General features: G+C 50.7%; 6 protein-coding genes across 6 annotated transcripts; 3 read left to right on the top strand and 3 right to left on the bottom strand.

The window, feature by feature from the left end:
• Window positions 1-710: 710 nt before the first annotated feature.
• On the top strand, window positions 711-3,764 carry PV08_01595 (uncharacterized protein; the record flags this gene model as incomplete). Its single annotated transcript, XM_016375956.1, has 3 exons — window positions 711-1,912; window positions 1,959-2,327; window positions 2,381-3,764. 3 exons carry the CDS (start codon window positions 711-713, stop codon window positions 3,762-3,764), a joined length of 2,955 nt encoding a protein of 984 aa, XP_016241232.1.
• A 2,739-nt stretch (window positions 3,765-6,503) lies between these two features.
• On the top strand, window positions 6,504-7,037 carry PV08_01594 (uncharacterized protein; the record flags this gene model as incomplete). Its single annotated transcript, XM_016375955.1, has 1 exon — window positions 6,504-7,037. The coding sequence occupies one exon, from the start codon at window positions 6,504-6,506 to the stop codon at window positions 7,035-7,037; it is 534 nt and encodes a 177-aa protein (XP_016241231.1).
• Window positions 7,038-9,872: 2,835 nt separating this feature from the next.
• Window positions 9,873-11,150, bottom strand: PV08_01593 (uncharacterized protein; the record flags this gene model as incomplete). Its single annotated transcript, XM_016375954.1, has 1 exon — window positions 9,873-11,150. The coding sequence occupies one exon, from the start codon at window positions 11,148-11,150 to the stop codon at window positions 9,873-9,875; it is 1,278 nt and encodes a 425-aa protein (XP_016241230.1).
• Window positions 11,151-12,286: 1,136 nt separating this feature from the next.
• Window positions 12,287-12,604, top strand: PV08_01592 (uncharacterized protein; the record flags this gene model as incomplete). Its single annotated transcript, XM_016375953.1, has 1 exon — window positions 12,287-12,604. One exon carries the CDS (start codon window positions 12,287-12,289, stop codon window positions 12,602-12,604), a length of 318 nt encoding a protein of 105 aa, XP_016241229.1.
• A 1,171-nt stretch (window positions 12,605-13,775) lies between these two features.
• PV08_01591 (uncharacterized protein) lies at window positions 13,776-16,019 on the bottom strand (the record flags this gene model as incomplete). Its single annotated transcript, XM_016375952.1, has 1 exon — window positions 13,776-16,019. The coding sequence occupies one exon, from the start codon at window positions 16,017-16,019 to the stop codon at window positions 13,776-13,778; it is 2,244 nt and encodes a 747-aa protein (XP_016241228.1).
• Window positions 16,020-17,486: 1,467 nt separating this feature from the next.
• Window positions 17,487-19,289, bottom strand: PV08_01590 (uncharacterized protein; the record flags this gene model as incomplete). The annotated part of the gene is made up of 1 exon (XM_016375951.1): window positions 17,487-19,289. The coding sequence occupies one exon, from the start codon at window positions 19,287-19,289 to the stop codon at window positions 17,487-17,489; it is 1,803 nt and encodes a 600-aa protein (XP_016241227.1).
• Between the last annotated feature and the right edge of the window lie 419 nt (window positions 19,290-19,708).

Genomic DNA, 19,708 nt, shown 5'->3' with positions numbered 1-19,708 from the left:
CCGTTTCTTTGCGACGGTGAAAGCTGCCATCTACCGAGCCCCATAGCGACATTCATTGCATCCAACGTTTCGTTTGAGCAGACAGGCCCATCGTGTTCAGTGCCGTTACCCATCTTCGCAGATACAAAAGCGAAGCCTGAACGCCAACGATTGGGCGTGTCGATTAACGAGGATGCTGGCATTGGCGGACCAATTTATCCGGAAGTATAACATCCGTACCGTACAGGTGCTGAGAGTGAGAGACCCTTGGATGACCCGGTCCGTTGGCGGGATGCGATAAGCCGCTGCCCAGCGCCATGGGGGATGCCCATGTAAAAACTTGACCCCACGGTCAAGACTATCTTTCGGCTGCGCTGCTTTGCGATGCAGCCTCTCGATCGGGTCTGCGATCTTACCGTTCTCATCAAACATCAAGATCCAAACATCGAAAACACTTCCAAGTTCCAACCCCTCCTCCGCAACGCTAATCATCAAGCAATCGCACGACGCTTTTCTGCCTCTGACCCAGCGTGGCCACCATCCTACGAAATCGATGTGACTGATTAAATCGCATAACTACACTGTCCACCATGGCTGCCCATCAAGCGTACTCGAGATAAGGCGGTTTTTCAATTGCCTCTGCACGCGACACGGAAGCAATGATATTCCACATCCGCCTCTACTTATCAGTTGGCAGGTAACGCAGCAAAAGAAACAGCCCGTACCCCACAATGGAGACAGCGATCACGGCCGAACAGGTCCCTCCCCAGACTTCTGCTCAGGAGGGCCAGACCGAGGACCCAGAAACTTCCCTCGCGGGCTCGTCCAAAGGAAAGAATAAAAGCAAGGATCAAGAGACCAATGCGTCCACGAAAAGACGTTGTGTGAGCACGGCCTGTATCGCGTGCCGCAAGCGCAAGTCGAAATGCGACGGAATGCTGCCCAAGTGCGCTGCCTGCGCATCAGTATATCTGACGGAATGCGAGTACGCACCACATACAGACCACCGTCGGAAGGGCGTATACAAGAAAGATGTCGATAGTTCCAAAACGAAGAATTCCACGCTTCAAGTGTTGATCCAGGCTATTCTGAATGCTGAAGAGGACGATGTCATGGACTTAGTTACGGAGATCCGAACTTGCGACAGCCTCGAAGAACTGGCCGCCAGTCTAGAAACGCGGGACAGAGGTCTCGCTGAGGCACCCGCCGAGCCAAGTAACAGCGACGATATCATCGTACCTCAATTCGAGGCCGAGCTGTCAGGTAAGATGGGCGACTTGATGTTGGACGGGTCGGTCAAATTCATTGGGGGCACCTCCAACTTGATCTGGCTGCCAGAAGACTACGAACACCAAGGTTCCGCTGCGTCACTTTCTCAAGAGTTCGCCCTTCGGCCAAAAGAGGAAGCAGTACTGTCGTGGACAAAGGTGACCCAGAACAAGGATGATATCCTGCATTTCATGAACATGTATTTTTGCTGGCATTATGCATTCTTCACTACGCTCGCCAAGGAACTATTCTACAGGGATTTCTTGACAGGAACTTCGTCGCAGTATTGCTCTCCTCTTCTGGTCAACGTCATGCTTGCCCTAGGCTGCCACTTCTCTGGTCGACCAGCTGCTCGCAAAGATCCCGAAGATTCAAGGACGACGGGTGATCATTTCTTCGCGGAAGCCAAGAGATTACTCTACGAGGATGATGAATTCGCCAATGCTAAATTGTGTACTGTCCAAGCTCTCGCCTTGATGTCCGTCAGAGAAGCTGGTTGTGGCCACGAGAGTAAGGGCTGGGTGTACAGTGGCATGAGCTTTCGAATGGCCTGTGACCTGGGTCTCAACGTCGATGCACAACCGATCAATCAACTGTCTCGCTTAACGGACGAAGGAATAGATGCGAGAAGGATCACATTCTGGGGGTGCTATCTGTTCGACAAGTAGGTTAAATTCTCACCCCTTTCAAGGCCCGACTGACCCCCGCAGGTGTTGGTCCAATTATCTTGGCCGGCAACCGCTGCTTCTCTTGAGTAACATCACGGTCAAAAAGCCGGATGTCTTTCCTTCGGAAGATAGCGAGATTTGGTCCCCTTATACCGACTCCGGCATCATCCAGGCGCATGCCCAACCAGCCCGGACAAGGGCTGTTGCTCTGCAGCTGTCCAAACTTGCTGAAATATCCAGTGATCTAATGACAGCTTTCTACAATCCTGAGCAACTACAGAAGCCTCAATCAAAACAAATCGAGCTGAAAAGACTCACCGATCTCCATACCCGGCTAGAGGCCTGGAAGCAAAACCTCCCGTCAGAAATGGAGCCTCGCGAAGGACAGCTGCCCCAAGTCCTTCTGATGCAGTAAGTCCTCGCACTGAACAACGGAACATCCAACAGACTAATGCTATCTCCAGCATGTTCTTCCAACTACTGTACATACATCTCTATCGTCCCTTTCTCAAATACACGCGGTCAACGTCGCCACTACCTGCTCACGTATCACCTCGAAAATACTGCACCCAGGCTGCCGGATCCATCTCCAAGCTATTTCGCGTGTACAAGCGTACATACGGCCTTCGCCAGATATGCAATGTAGCAATCTATATTCTGCACACAGCCTGCACGATCCACTTGCTCAATTTACCCGATAAGAACGCAAGGCGTGACATCATACACGGTATAAAACACCTCGAAGAAATGGGCGAGTGCTGGACGGCGGCACGCCGGACGCTCCGTGTCCTCCGCTTGTGTGCAGACCGGTGGAACATTGACCTGCCTGAGGAGGTTGATATCGTCTTTAGCAGGGTCAAAGTCAAGTGGGGCCTGCGCGAAGAATCCTCGCCAATCTCGCCGCAGACAATTGGTCACCTCACTAAGCAGATGACAAGTCAACCAGTGTCTGATCTCATGGCGCGAAACGTTGCTCAGCAGCGACAGCAATACGGTATGAATACCATCCCACAGACGCAAGGTGGTCTCTCGACGTCTATGGCCCCCTCTCCAGCAGAGCAGATCGAGTCTAGAAGATCGTCAGGGAACCTGTCCTTGCCTCCAGGAAATGCGGCGGAGCTAGGGCGTGACCAACAACGTATCAGGGCATCAACGTATCTCACCAAAGCACAACAAGATGCGTGGAATCTGCACCGCGCCAGGCTTGCCAACAGTGGCGCCCAAGCCGCGGCGGGTAACAGCCTCGGGTCCCCGGGACAGAACGCTGCGCAATTGTTTGGTGGCGTTGACAGTCTGATCGAAGATACTCAGGATTGGTTCTTCCGAGACCAGAACCAACTTGCCATGGGATTTGGCAATTGGGGAGCGCCCAACGGCGGCGACTGGGGCACGTTGGATTTGAGTTTCTTCGATACAGATGGCGTGGGTGCTGCTGGGGCCGGGTCCAGGAACATCAGCGGGATAGATAGCGGAACAAGTGACGGCAGCCCGGCGTACGGGGGTCAGTATTATGACGCTGGGAACGGGCTTGGACTCGGTAATGGTGGTGGTGGCGGCGATGAGGCTGGGTTTCGCTCGGATTATGACTATACGAATGCGAGCACCGCGGGATATCCGGACCCCGTGGGTGGGTTTGGCGGGATGGCGATGAACAACATGAATGGGAGCAACGGCGTAACGAAGATGACCATGTTGGGAATGGGAAGTGCCGGTGGTGGAGGCGGAGGGATGCACATGCCTCGAAACATGAACGGGGTTGGGAATGTAAATCGAATTCCACGTTCGGGGCAAGGTCAAGGACATGGAGGATCGGCTATGGCAGGCTTCAATGATGAGATGTACTATTAACGACAGCATGGGATTACCTAGGTATGATGATAACGCTAGACAGGCTGGCAGGTAGGTAGGCAGGTGGGTAGTAAAGTATTGAGAGTATGAAACAAATAAAAGTACCTGCGAGGTCCAGATCACGTTCATTGTTTGTGGGTAGTTGAATTCCCAGGTTGGAACTCGTAAGATGAGTGAGTGAGTGAGTGAGTGAGTGAGTGAGTGAGTGAGTGGGTGAGTGAGTACGTGGGTACTCGTACCTCATGTAGACTTTGTAGCATTTATGCCTTGGTGGTGAGAAGGGGGGGGGGGGTTTGGTGATCGACCGGGCCTCGATTGTACAGCAAAAAGGATAAGTTGTGGGATACTTACGAGGATCGAATCACTCACTCAGCCATCGTACGCGGATCAAAGCGTCATAGTATCGCTCCTGCAGTTGAGCAACCTGTGAAGTTCTTTAAAGGGTGTTTGGGAGGTGCGGTGCCAGTGCAAGTGTATGTATCCTCGGGAGAAAATATCCGGTTCATCATTTTGACTCACGGAGCAAGATCTCCATACCATCATATGTCATTGGAGTGATGATGGGGACGATGATAATGATGATCATTCCCGATGACTGTGACGGCGACTTCGAACTACGACCATGACCATGACCATGCCCGCGACTACCTGTTGTTGGAAATAAACATTTCAGCTTCTGGTGGAAGATGGAGAAGAGTGTCTTGTGCCGCGTTAACCGACCGGTTTCATGGGATGTTGAAGACACAACAAGTACCATATTTCCGCGCCCGGTGGAAAGGAGAAGCGGTCGGTGTGTTGAATCGTTGGTTCCCGATGCTGACCTTTTTCTGAGAATGAAAAATCGTAGTCAGCCTGTTGGGAAATTGGACGTGGTGAGTAACGCGCGGATGCTGATTACTTTGCATATTTCACGTTTCAAGCGAGAGCCCTTTGCCGTACTATCGAATTCTTGAATGGATCGAGATCCAGGTCGACAGCGCACCGTTGTCGGTGTAGGGGAATCGCTGACGGAGCCATGTACTGTAGCCCGTCCGTCCGTACAGCATCTGCATGAGTAGTAGAGCTTATTCCAGATCACGTTCCTTACTAAGAGCCCAACCAAGGGTACAAGGGTTTCGAAGTCGGTGTGGTCGAAGAGGTGGTTGGTGGTGGAGGTGGTGTTCTCCGTACGCATACTCATACGCGACTGGAACAAGTTTCAAGCCAGTGACAACAATGAAGATCAGCAATAATAACCGTCGACGTACGGGAGTGGTTCTCTACAGCATGCGGGGGCCTGACTGAGCAAAAGGCACGTACACGATAGACGTGTCCCTGGATGAATCATCAAGGGAATCCAATATTTGAGGGGACGCACTGGCAGTACTCGCTCGTGACTGATGAGTGATGGCGCAACCTCGGAAGCGAGGCGCGTAACAATAAGCCATCGCGCGGTGTTCGAACAAAAAGAGTCAAAGCGGGAAAACCTTTGTCATCAACGGGATGGTAAACTAGTCCAGCGTAGCGGGTGTGAGTAAAACGTTCTTCCGGCAGTTTCACTCAGAGAGTTGGATGCTGGACTGTGCTCGAAGTAGGATGGTCTCACTAGTCTTTGCGAAATCTTGCGAAATCTTGCGAAAAGGTTTTTTCGGGGACTCGTGTTCGGAAGGACGCGATGCTACGGTGGCTGAACGATTGTTAGTGTCAACTTTGGTATGTGGGTGACGAGGACGAAGAAATCAGGAGAATCGAGTTGAAGAAATCGGGCAGAAACAACAAATCTGAACAAAATCAGTAGATGCCGTACAGATATCTCGATCAAGGACAAAGGTCCAAGCAAGACAAGACGGTTTGCCCAGTTTTTGTCCGCGCACGTCCAAGTATTCGACAAGTCACACACGGCCAAGGTTTGCGAGGAGTCGGTCTCTCTGAAGGTTTCATTAGGCGGGGGCTGGAGTAGGAGTAGTAGGAGAGCCCAGTAGCCCAACTTCCCTCTTACAGGCAGTGAAGTGAGCCTCACCAGCCTGGGGCCTTTAGCCTATAAAGTGGCCTTTAGGCCTTGGGCACTTGCCTAGCTAGGCACCTACCTACAAGGGTAACTCAAACTGGACCTGTAGAGTGCGAGGGAGAGGAAGAGGAAGAGTACCTACGAAACGACTCCGACTATGACGAGTACGTGGTGCCTCTACCTTTAGCCTGCGACACGACCAAGACACTGACTGCTACAGCACCAATTACTCGTATCTAGACACATGTACTACTGTACTCATCTCTGACTCCGCTACATCCTTGACCCGATCGACAGGCTGACCTCAACACTGCCAACTGCCCTTTCCGTCCGCCGTTCCGCTGTCGAAAATGTTACCTCAGTCATCATTCGTTCTGCCGCGCCTTCCGGCGCCTGATCGTCAGGTCATCGCCGGACCCGCAGCATCTTGCGAACGATGTCGTTCTCGAGGTTCCACCGTGAGTTTATCCCAGGTTCCTTTCTCCGGCTATTGACACTCCAGACCGACTCAGATATAATAGTCTTGGATTTGCCTCGTCATTGATCGCTTCGACCTCTTCGAACTAGACCACACACACGCACACACACAGATCTCTCATAGCACACCAGTTGGCCACAATAAATACGTTCAATATCACACACGCTCCCACACTGGGAAAGGCACAGACACACATACATATCACACACACGCTTCCTCTCATTCTCTCTGTATGCCAATGATCTACCGGTCTTCGACCAAGACTCACAACAACATGCTCACCTCTACAAATAACCCGGCCATCACCGCCTACCGAGTATACCACCTCGGTCAAACCAAACTAGACAGAGAATGCCGTCGTCAAACCCCCGACCTTCACAGAATAGTAGCTCATGCTTCCATCGTTGACAGCGTGCGACGCTGGTCTCGTGACATTGCCGAACCATCCGAGACTGTGCTAGTCGAATCCAGCTCCGACGAGGAAGATTCCGATCCATTTGAAGACTGCTACGAAGACAGCAACGAGTATCCCGCCCAGGACGGAGATGTAGCCATCTTTGACTGTGACATTGAAGACGAAGATGCACATATCATCGACGCCGCAACACAACAGGACCTGAAACACTATGGTGTCAACACGCACGTGGTCGAGAAGACGTCCAAATCAAACGCTCCAGCCAGCCCTAACAGGAGACCCCCTCCACCGCCATCGACGAAACACAACTCCAGAGATCATAGTTGGAGACAAAGCCGTCCCATCATGATCAGAGAGACGCCCGTCGAAGTGGACGAAGACGAAGACGATTGAATTTCAAACTAGTTTTCTCATTTTTCGAGCGAGCAAGCGAGCGATCTAGCGGTCTACCTTTTGACATTCTTGATTGATTGATTGACTGATCCCGCCATCTCACGAATTCTTTACGAGATTATGAAACCCATCTGGACCGTTCGGAGCGAGATGTCGACAGGCCACCATAGGCAGGTAGACCTGGCCTTGGCCTCCCTCCGACAACAATACCTTCCGACAGGAACAAACCCGCCGTCCTCACACTGCCAACCCCAGTAGTCGTGGTTACATTACAACCAGCCTGGAGAGGTAGTAGTCAGGATGAGAGGAAAAGAAAGGTACTCTCTCTGTGTGTGTCACCAGCGCAATATCCGTCGTCCCGTTACGCGATGCTCTTCATATGGATCTCAGCTTTCGCGCTGCGACATGAAGGGATCGCGGATCAAGGGAGTGTACGCCGGATAGTCGCACAAGTTTAGTAGCAGTTTTGCCTAACTGAGGCTACTCTACCGTACTTGTATGATTGAGTTGCGTGGCGATTGCTGTCTCAGGTGGGAAGATTGATCCTAGGATGGAGAATAGTCAGCGGTTTGAGATGTAACCACGTTGCCCAGGTAGATATCTACCTATGTACCTACCTGTACTTTGACTTGTTACGTTACCAACGGTCAGGCTCTCACTTCTAGTTGTTTGTTTCCTAGTAGTTGGAATGTTTCTGATCAAAGACAACAATTGTCTCAAATACGACCTTGTATGTACGAATGCATGAGGTACCTACTAATGTGATCAATGATTACCCTACGTGCTGATCCTGATCCTGATCCTGATCCTGATACTGGTCCCAACGAACAATTCCCTACCTGTGTAGAGTTGACTAACAGTAGGTATCATCGTGAAATCTCCTCCCTGTTCCCACCCACTCCGGTGCCAGGTTTTGTTTACTTGGATCAAAAATCACTTCCAAAGATCTCTGGTCTACTCGAGTCTATTCTATTCCGGTCTTTTCTGGTGACCACTCTTTCCTCGGGAGTAGAGTACGACGGGCAAAAGTGGTACAGTATAACTGTAACTGTACGAGTAACATTTATTACTTGGGATCTCGTGACGTACTGGAGATCTTGGAATTTTCAGGACGATTGATTGATCCGATACTTACTTCCTAGCCCGCCCTCCACCGTACACCAGAAACGAATTATGTACGGTGACGAGTTGCCAGCGCAAGAAGGTTTCTCCAACCCAAAAAAAGAAAAAGAAAAATTGACTCGGCACGGTTTTTCCGGGGGTGGCGATCCAGGTACCGTACTCGTACTGTACACATTGCACAAACCAAGTTCATCCAGAGAGTCACAACCCCCCCCAACCCCAACAATCGATTTTCTTTTTTCATCGCTCGATCCCACGGGAGATACAATTCCCTCCCACGCCGTGATCCGGGCCAAGCCGGATTTGAAGATCACCAAACTGACTGGTTCCCTCGGCCCGGTGGCTGAGCAGTGAGGATTGATTGATTGATTTGAATTTGATCAACTCAAGAAACAAGAACACAGCCACACCACTCCGTCATCGTACGGTGCGCAGTACTTGGACGGACTACGAGTACTTATTCTTCAATTACTCGTACCGAAGACTGCGTGCCAAGTCTTTATTAGAAGTACCCGAGTATCAAGTACCGAGTACGTGCGGGGGGTGGTGGACCTACAAGTAAAAGAAAAAGTCCCAAGTACCTACAGTACTAACTAGAGTCTAACTGTAGTCTGTACTGTATTATAGTATGTAGGGGCCTAGGCATTGGGCCACCACTCCTTGCACGGCCCCCCGTCTCCCCCCCGTGGGGGTTTCTTGGTGGTGCCTGACGACGCATCAAGTGGGAGATTCGGAGACGAGGCAAACAAACACACAATACTACTCGTAGGAAGAAGGGTCTGCCTCACCGGGCAACATGATGTACGCGCTGATCCGGCAGCCGGCCTTCGGTGCGGTAAATGTCCAGTACTGGCTGAGTCATACGTAAGAAGGAAACATGAACCAGACAACTTAATTTTCTCCCTACACCGAGCACTCACACCCTCAAAACATTGCAACAGAGGCAGAAAAATTCTTGACAACTCGCACGACGGTGGTAAATAGGCGACGACGCAATCAGGAGGAGAAGCGAGTCTCAAATTGAAAAGATCTGTGGGGCAAGTGGAACTGTGGTTGGTTGCAAGACAAGGCTGACGAGGCTACAGGATAAGGGGGATCAGGTAATCAAAATGCAGAAAGGCCTTTTTGTTGACTCATCTCTGGTTTCAAGTACCCTGTATTCGGACGGTAAAAGGCTAACCAAGACAACTAGAGGGTAAACCACCAGTAAGCCTAGCCGAAGAATTTTTCCTCAATTTCTCAAGAATGTCCCGGGGTATTGCAAGATAGTCAGTGGGTAAAGATCTCGAGACTGGAATCATTCCTCAGGGATACCCCTAGAAAAAACACACCAACAGGCAGAATCCGAGACCGTATTGTCAAACTTGGCTTTCCAACCCACCGACCGAATTGGAGCATCTGCCTCCCAACATAACAGCCTGTAAATTCCCTTCCTTGTTCTTGGATATGCCCAACCGACACTTTCAAGCTCACCAGAACTGCACAACAGTGTTCAAGAAGTGCGTGAAGAGCTTTCCGTTGCTATCCTAGCAGTACCTTCAAGGAGCGGCATTTCTCACATCCATCCTTTCAACAGTAAACGCGTGTTTCAGATATGCCTGTCGAGACGCAAAGTCTCGAAACGCTTTTCTGGCCCATTTTGTGCTAGAGCAGGAGCAACAGTAAGAGGGAGCTCCTCGTTGCCAGGAATGTCGTATAGCGTCAGTTCAACGCTCATCCGGCGAAATAGACCTTCTGGCAGAGGTCGCTTACTCCGTCGAAGCTTTCGAGAAAACCGAATGAGCTAGGTCCAAATACCTGAGGCCAATGCCGCGACGAGAAATCGAAAGTAGCCTCTCGCTCAAACTCATACTTCTGCACAATTCTTCTTCTTTCCGACGTATCCTGATCACAATGCTTACACCCTGCAATGTCTGGTGGGAAGATTTGGCTCGCCGTATCGTCAGATTCATCTTTCGGGGCTTCCAGTCGATACGGAATACGGATGTGTTCCGTACTTTCCCAGTTGTAGTTTTCGGACTCTGGTTTGATCCCAGATGGATAGCAGACTTCCCAGAAAGTCTCATCATCTCCTAGTTCCGACTCAAGTCCAAGACAGTGAATTCTATCATGGTGGAACCAAAATTCCTCTTCTTTCTTGAGAGGGAGGTAGAGTATATCCCGATTACTTCTCAGTATATTTCTGTGTGCGGCAAGGACGTGTTCACGAGCACTCATGAACCTATCATGAAATTTTCTCTCAACAAGGTTGCAACAAGCATGGTCCAAGTACCAGCAAGCACCGCCCAACATTCCACCTCCGGGAAGGTCACGCCAGAGGCCATTAAAGCGGCGACCTAGCTGGTGTTCATACTCTGAACACCAGAACTTGAATCGGTCACGCCGTAACTCCGCAGCTGATGGCCCGCGCATATCGTCAAGAAGAAGGTCAAACCACACGTGTAGAGCATCCTCATAACACTGTATATCGTCATCGTTATCGTAGAAATCGCTGTTCAAATTCAAACCGAACAGTTTCTCCTCAGTCGCAACCAAGACGAGAGAGTCTAGAAAGTCTTGAAAGTCGCTCTCCACGGGCGCAGCGGACGGCAGCTCGAACTCAATAGCGTCGGCATTTCTAAGGCGTGCCAAGGGTGTCAGTATGGTCTTCAAATCAGAAAAGGCTCTCTCGTCTTGCAGTACAGTTGAAGGCCTATTTTTCAAGACGGGAAAATGGTGGAGGGTTTTATTCCACGACCCTTCTGTATGCCATTTGTGATTCGTGCCGTTTCGAACCTGTATGGTGACGGGTGGCAGTCGAGCCGACAGTCTTGTATCTGGGATGAAGAAGTCTTTCTCGGTTTCAGGAATCGTATAGGGGTTTGCAAATCGAGGGATTAAAGCTGTGACCAGTGCAATGGATTGTAGCCAACCTCGAACAACTTGTCCTGGGTCGTCTGTGCTTGGCGGGTCGATCACGATGTGAATGCCCTTGAATCGGTCTATGGGCATCGCATCAAGAATACTGTAGTCAGGATGTGGTGATGCTGCATCGAGGACACTACGGCGTCCCCAAGGGGAGTTGTCAGGATTGGTGATGGTGACCTCTGTGGACGAGGAAGGGTCAATGTGAAAGCGAAGGATAAACTCCTCGTTGAGAAAGGGTTGAAATTCATTGTGAAATTTTTTGTTCACATAGAGCAGTCCGAATGCGCGGATTTTCACGCACTCGGCATATATAATACGTCGAAGTTCGACAGGAAGGGAGGCGATGGTAGGGCTCGGTTGTTCAAGTGAGGAGCTTCACGAGCTCTGAGAATCGTGCCTGTCGCCATCATTTATAACTATACCTTTCTTACCTGAAGGTCCTCAGCGACGCGATTTCAAAGTTTGCACAAAGTAATAGCTACCTACAGATGAAAGTCTGATGCCTGTTGTGATGGTAAGCTCTCGCTGCACCTTCTGCAAAAGGGGGCCTCGGCTCTCCTTCCACAAGTAGACTGAGCAATTGTTAACTATCTGTTTACAGAGTGATACCTCGAACACCTCTCCTTGTGTCTGAGACACAGTACAACCCCATCAAAACACGCTCCTCCTTCCGTCTTTCTGTCTTGTTCTGAGTTCCTGACCCTCAGTCCACCTTGGAGTTTTCAAGTTCACCGATTGGGCGAGGCCTCGTTCTCCACAGGCGTCCGTTTGCTATGTGACGCAATGTTTTGTATCCATCCAAATCAGAGTCATGATCAGGTGGGCACCAACAACAGTGTTTTGATCTCACGCGACTTGTACTTGAAACTTCTGTGCACAGAAACCAGAGCGTTGTTACATTGTCCTTGAAGTCCTGCAGACTGAGAAGCTTTACTTGTTTAAGCATTACCCTCGAAGTCCTTCAGACCGAAAAGCTACACTTGTTTGAATGTTGTCCTTGAAGTCCTATAGACTGAGAAGATACACTTGAAGCATTGTTCTTGAAGTCCCTCAGACTGAGATATGCACTTGTTTGAATATTGTCTTTAAAGTCCTCCTTCTCGAGAAGATTGTCAATATTACAGTTTCTTGATACTTGTCCATTAGACACTTTCCATACACATCAGACTCTTTGAAGTGTTGCGTTTTTACCTGTCCTACCTCACTCCTCCCCAAACACAATGGATTCCTCTAACTTTGTCGACAACCTACGGGCCTCCCTCCCCGACCTCACTACTCCCTCATTAGACTCCGAGATGCCGCCAGCCGAAAGTGACGATGGGACCGAAGCCAGCCTGAGAGCAGAACTAGCTCTCGTGAAGAAAGAACTGGCGGAGATGAAGGCGATGGCAAAGCTCGGAGACTACGCCGGAGGCGTATTCAACTTCTTAAAACATGTCGCCCGGACAGATGCCCGAATGAAAGGGCTGGCGACAACGTTTGCAGACGGTTTGAGACTCTGGGAGACGTCAGACCATCATTCTGAACACGCTAGATAGAATCAGGTGTTTGAGAAAACGGTTGTCGCCGCAAAGGCGATCGATAATAAAATCGCAAGAATGGCCATTGACGAGTATGCGGCCCGCAATCGAGTCTTCCATTCAGGGAGCCGGGCTCGGTTAGATGCCGATGACCGGAAGGGGTTGGCAGAGCAGATTCCCTGCCGATGTCAATGCCCTCCCTGACATCTTGCCATACGGGACCGCTGAAGAGCTCAAGATGTGGGAGACGATGATCACTATTTATAGAGATCAAAATATCGTCTATGATGAAGGCGCCGGGAAGTGGACGAATAGAAAGACCGAGAACACAGGTCAACGAGACAATATTTAGCCACTAAAAAGAGCGACAGAGACATACGCAACTGGCCCATGCAGATGCAGAAACAAGCGTTCAGAGTCGGCGATTTCCGAGAAGAGGAGGGCCCGAGTATACAAAACTTTGTTCGCTCGAGACGACGTGGAGGACTTCATTCCGGTTCTCTTTCTTCTGGTCGGTTGAGAAGGAAGCTCCAACTGCTTGGGGAGGGCGCCGAGACCATGCGCAAAAGACAAGAATTGATGGGCCCCTGCTTGCAAATAGCCGCCAACGAGGGTGAGAATACAGCCGCACTATATGCAGCTCTGAAGCTCTCGCAGAGCTGCCATTCATCCCAACCGGGATAGGCCGTCTGTCGACAAAATTGCGGCTGATGTGACAAGCGACGAGGGGTCGTACTGAAGCGCAGGGTAGGGCAGCGAAGAAAGGGAGAGGTGATGAGAGGAAGAAGCAACAGACAAGTGACTGACTTACTACCGGCGAGTCTTCAAAGGGGAAAGAAGGAGACGACCGGAAACTGGAGGAGAAATGAGATCGTGTTGGTTGCAGTCGGCAACGAAATGGCTCGACTTATTGTTACTATCTGTACTCAAGACTCAATCAAGTTCTCGTTGAGCATTCTATGCTATCTCCCCTTCTGAAGTAGTAGCGAATGTCAGACTATCCTGAGGGATAAGTCATTAGGGCCCGGTGAACATATGACGGTAAATGAGAAGAGCTGGCCAAGTCAACGAGTGAGTGATGCGAGTCCTTCGCGTGCAATAATTCAACCAATAAACTTCTGCATTGTTGCTCAGATCTTTAAATCCTACCATCCAATCTGATATGGCTCATTGTATGGGCTAAAGACTCCTACGGTGGCGATGGCGATTTCCGAGGATTCTCGAATGGTACAACTAGATTGCTGGGCATTGATGCCTTTTCTTCGAGCCGAAAGGAAAATCCCTTCATCATCTCCTTGCTTTTCCCTGTGAAGGAGGACGTTGTGTGATAATTCACAATGCCGAAAGCAGGATCAGTAGGTGCCAGAACCTGAGATGAGATCCTGCGATTAGTTGACGGTCGGAGGCCCATTAGGGAATCAAAATCCTTTTCAAAGGTGCTTTCTCGTGTTGCCATAGAAGGATGACGGTCGCGCCGAGTTGTGCGAGAGAGGTTCAGGCCTATTCCTGAGGTCGGTCTTCGCAGCATGTCGTCGTGTTCCCAGTCGCCTCGTGGAGGAGACTTCCGAAGACGGCTGCGCACACATGCCGCCAAGTTCTCAATGGTAAAGCCGAGAACAATTATAACCGTCCCGAGTATAACGATAACCATGATCGCGAGCACACTGAATGACTGGTAGAATGTCGATGGTATGATCATGCTTTTACAGAACCAGACGTCTTGCTCAGCCGTTGGAGGAAGCAGATACTGGACGTATTGGGGAGAAGGAGCAATCTGTCCCGTAGCCCATTCAGCCATCCCTCGTTGAAGCTGGGCCATAGCAACGCTATGCCAGTACTGGAGCTCTGTCTCCCACTGATCGTCCGGCAGTGGCTCTGATATGACTGCGCCGGTAGACCCAGTTTTGGTCACACTGGTAGCCAGCATCGAAGTCGTTGTGACTCCGAGGTTTTCAACCACGTGTGCGATAAGGGAGAAGGCGACGGCACGGAGCATCCGATCAAAGGTCGCGTTCTGGTGAGGTGTAAGCGCATCGTTGAATTCTTTCACATTCTGAACCTGGTCAAATCCAAGGAAACCCGTACAGGTACCGTTGTGCGTACAGAACTGATGCTGCTCGGTGCATCCAATTGTGCTAATGGCTTCGTCACGCAAATATCGCTGATTCAAGAAAGGGGTGCTCGTGTTGACCAATTGTGCTTCGTGGGCAGAGAACCATGGGTCATTGACTTCCCCTAGATACATGCCAATGAAGCTGAGAAAGAGCAATGTAAGATCTGCATCCGTTTGAGCCACTTCGGCAACGGGTGCAAAATCACTTGTGGACCATTGCGGTTCTGCAAAGGCGTATGCTCGCTCAGGATCCACGAGGTAAGGTGCCGTTACCTGGCTCGAGAAGTTATTGTAGAATGACGCAAAATTTGTGTATGAATATGTCCAATTGGTAGACTTGTACAGCGAAGGACCGTAGTTTGCGTATGCAGTCTTCTGGCCAGGGTTAGGGCTAGATGTATTTGTTACAGATCCATCCCAACCGGTAATGTAATTCTTATCGTCAAGAACAGCACAAGTTGTATTTCTCCTGTAGGTCAATCTTTGGCTAGGTGGCGCATTGATACCCAGGTGCATATGGGAATCAATATCACCCGTATCCAAAACAATGGTCTTGGAATCCTGATGGCAGGTCTGTTCTTTGAAGGGGCAACTGCCTTTACGGGTGTCCCATCCCAGGCTCGGGGATTTCAAACTATTGCAGCGTGATGAGGTGGCATTAGAGGTTGCGGATCTGGCGGACACCAGCATATTCGATGACTGTGAAAAATAGCATTCTTGGGCATACTGAAGGCTGAGTTGGATGTCGTGTGCCACTTTCGCGACCCACTGAGTATTGAGCTGTAACTCTTCCTGATTCGAAAACCCCCCGGTTGCAATCGCGAAGTATGTGTCATTCCAGACGCCGCAATATTTGCTGGTCACAAGGACCGCTGATCCACCATTTGTTGACCCGGAGCTGATGGCTCTGTTTGAAAAGATGCCAGAGAGCATGAAGATGACGGCATATATGAGGGCAAGAAATCCAATGCCATATGACCGCAGGGAGCGCTTCCCGGATATTCGTCGAGATTTCCAGGCAAGACTTAGCATATGCTGTGCTGTTGCAAGATCGCTGCCAGCGTTTCTCAATATGACCTGTTCGCTGCGAAGATGAGGTGTCATCTCCGGAGGTGACGTTGCCCCAGTCTGATGCAGTGTATATCGGATGATCGTCCATAACTGTACACTTATGATGGTGACGAAAAGGGTAAGGGAGTTAGTCAGGATAATTGCGTTCGTCGGTGACAGTGTCCAGGTCAGCCCCTGTATACCGTCCTTTGACCAATCTTTCCAGAACCCTTGGTGCACACTCGTCGCAGGATCTAATGCGTCTGCCATTTGATATCTTCCCGCAAGAGTCAAAATCGATATTGGCAGCTCATTGATGTCATCCGGCCACGAACCTTGGTGAAGACTGCAATTGAAAGATGTAGTTTCTAGGGAATCCTCATCGTTGTTCTTGAGTGGTCCCTTCTAATCCCACTAACGTGGGTAGTGGCACTCGGCGATATCCCGATCTCAAACGTTTGTCTAGAAGTAGACGCAGCTGACTTCGACTCCACGCCCAAGGTGGCATAGCGCCTGGACACACGAAACCGCAGCATGTCCGTTTCTGAGGTCGCATGCTGCAAAGGCTTCAATTGAGGATTGAAGATTGTGTGAGCGAATCAGAGTAAGTATCCAGCCGTGAGGTGCTCAAAGCCACTGGTCAACTAAACGCCGAAAGTCATGAAGGCCAGCAAGAGAGGGAGAGCCGTCCTGCAACCATCCTGACGCGGCTTAGGACCCGAAGACAGGGTGCTGGTGATCGAATGGCTTCTGTTCCTGGTTGTTACGGAGACGCCAGCCAAGCGGAACGGGCGCTTACAGCGTGCGCTTGGGTGGGTTATGCAAGCTAAAGAGGAAGTTGAATTCCCTGTATCTCATGGCGCAGCTCTATCGAGTTGGCATGATCACATTGGCAGTATTGAATGTCGCCATAGCATTGTATCCTATCGAATGGCTCACGGATCTCCTATCTTTATGGGGTCAGTAACATGGACTTACTCGACGATGTTGTCTCCTCGATCTCAACAAGGAAACACTGAACGAGAGCTTGTAACGAAAGCTCATAGTAGTCAGCACACGGCTTGGATTGATCATGATACGACAATGGTCCCTGTCGACCATGATGACTATGACACGCAGTACTTGAAGCGAAGAACCGGAAAGTCAGTTACATGAGATCGAAGATAATCTCCACATCACGCAAAATAGGCTATGCACGTGATTGAGATATCCCTCTCATACATCCTTCACTTCGGTCATCCATAAGTAGGAAGCATTGTCCTGTCTTGAACTTGAAACATCCATAAGATTTAAAAAGAGCAAAAGGAAGATTGCTACGTAGCAACCCCAGACTGGTGTTACAGTGCTCTCGGCTGGACCGGTTTGGCCTCTGAGGCTCGAGTGCCTTGAACTCTAACGCGACCTCAGCGGCTATCGATCGAATGGCCCTGCACCTGTGATACACCATGCACGATCGTCACATGAAACTACGTTCTCGAAGACACCAAGCGCCGGTCATATACTGTGTGCTAATGATAGTATACCGTACAAATTTTGCTGAGTGCCCGTCCGAGAAACAAGGTGAATGCGAAAGGAACATTCACGGTGGGAGGGGGAGCAAACGGCCCTCCCTACAGGGACAATTCTTCTGAATATCTGACAATGGACAGGTGTGTATCCAACTTTACTTCGACTTATCTGGTAAAACCATAAGACTCTTCAGGGGCACAACACGGCTTGTTGTACGCGAATGATGATCTATTTCTGCAAAGCCCTGTTCGATATCTTTACACCCTGAGTATGCCTTACACTGGACCAAACGCTTGGTGAGACCTTTATGGGTAGCTTCCTGCCCTTCAACCTCTGGTCAATGAGCCACAGACCCACCACAAACTCCTCACGGTTTAATGCTTTCGCTCCAGGTCGCGCCACAAGATCCCAAACTTCTTCTAGTACGTCTTTGGGTAAGCGACTGCGTTCCCAGATGTCTCGAACCACGACATTGACGACCAGATCGCTTACAGGTGTGGTATCATTGGAATGGCCAGATACTGCTAGTTCGGGATCCAGCTCGATAAGGACACCTCTGTTTGCGGCCCAAACACCTTCATACCTTTTCCTCTCTCGCTCTGTGATTTTATCTCGCCACCGTTTACGATCACCTTCATGATGTTTGTTAGGATGCCTGGTCCAGTGACCTCGTCCACGCTTGTGCAGGACTTCCTTGTGAACCTCGTCGTGGTCGGACGATTGAGTGCGCAATGTCTGTCTCATATGACGGACTGGTAATGGCTTCAACGGTGGAGGCGGTGGAGGCGTCTCACTTCTCAGATGGGGAAAATGCAAATGATGGCGGACATTTTCCACTGGGCCGATTGATTTAGATCTTCGCCGAGGAACTGGAGGTGGAGGTCTCGGTTTTGGAGATGCATTCCGAGATCCTGTAAGCTGGGAAGCCAAAGATGAGGCGACCATGGCGTCAGCAAGTGAACTCGCGGTCATTTTGGTTCGGGTATCAAGCGCTGGAGATCCTTTTGAATCGGGAGTTTCTTGTGCGATCATAGCAGCTCGGCTAGATCGCAATGGAATGGGTGCCGGTAGGACCCTGTCGGGCGTTAGAATCTCCTGCTGCGCACTATCATTTTCGGACTCGGATTCTTGAGGAGATGGTATGAATCGATGCCAACTCCGATCCGTCCAAGTAGAGACTGATGGGGCGTTATCGAGCTGTGTGCTTCGACTAGAGGTAGATTGGCCCCGTCTCCTGCCTTCTACGCTTTCCGCGTTTCTACTTGCTGAAACTGCCGCTGCTGTGACGGACGGCGAAGGACTAGAAGTCACTGAAACCTCCGAGGAAGGTAGTGTTAGCCGTGGGATCGACCCCAGCTCGTGCCTGGGTCTATCATCGAAGCCACTCTGAATGTGCGCAGCAGCTACCGCCATGGAAGCAGCGGCAGCGCCAGCAAGGGCATCAGAGCTCTGTGAGACTGAAAGACCGCCGTCGTTATGGCTGGCTGTACTCCTGGCCCGTGGTCGGCCCTCTTGACGAGTCTCTGGTGGTCCCAAATATACAATAGGCTTCCTTGTTCCTGGTATGGGTACAGGGCTTGTTCTTGTGGATGCGGTGGCTGACGCAGCGGCAGCTGCAACTGCAGACGTAGAGCGAGGGAGCCGAGGCCCGGAGGCTGGAGGAGGCGGCGGATGGTCGGAGTGTAGCTCGCTTGCTGCCACAGGTACTTTCGAATCCGTCAACATACGGCCACGAGGGCTTGACGGCGGTGCTTGCGCCCAGGGAGCATTTGGCCGAGGCGACTTTGCTTCTTTGGAGGCCTGTGGTGTTTGTGGTTTTTTGCTGGCAGCAAGGCTCGCTGCCAGCAAAGCGCCTGCAGCTGGATTATGTGAGGTCGGATTCGAGGCTTTTGCTGAAGTCGGAGCAAAGGCTAGAGTGGCTCCACGCACAGCAGGAGAGGGCACAGGAGATACTCTGAGAGCGGAGGCATCCTGCTGTATGAATGAGGGCTTTGGCGCCACAGGTGGACGCCGTGCCTGTTTCTCAGTCATCAATCCATTGACATCGGGGCTTCATTCGGATGCGCAGGCATCAAAAGCGAGTTGAGAAACGAGTGTGATTAGTCAGGTGTTGGTAGCGCAGTAAACATGTCCTAAGTTGGATCGAGCAAGAAGGTGAACGAGTGTGAGGGATCCTGAGGCATGCAGATTACTTGAGAGAATGATGAAGATGGAATGTGCCTCGTAAGCAGATTGAGTCCGCATGCGGCAGTCCATACCAATTCCCCGAGGCTGCGCTGAGATCACGTGGTCTCGCGTTTTCGCTTTCGTCACGGGAATCATATCCGCACCCTGGTCGACGTGACTTCACTATCAGTCAAGCAGTTGACGCCGGTGAATCTCGTGATTTTGTGCCACGCAATGTTCCAGCTTGAAATAGATGCGTTGTCTGTGCCGTGCCAGGCTGCAAG

The sequence above is a fragment of the Exophiala spinifera genome (assembly GCF_000836115.1).
Source record: "Exophiala spinifera strain CBS 89968 unplaced genomic scaffold supercont1.1, whole genome shotgun sequence".
NCBI classification, from domain to species: Eukaryota; Fungi; Ascomycota; class Eurotiomycetes; order Chaetothyriales; family Herpotrichiellaceae; genus Exophiala; species Exophiala spinifera.
Note: the sequence above shows the minus strand (reverse complement) of the source record. Positions and strands in the feature narration are given on the sequence as shown.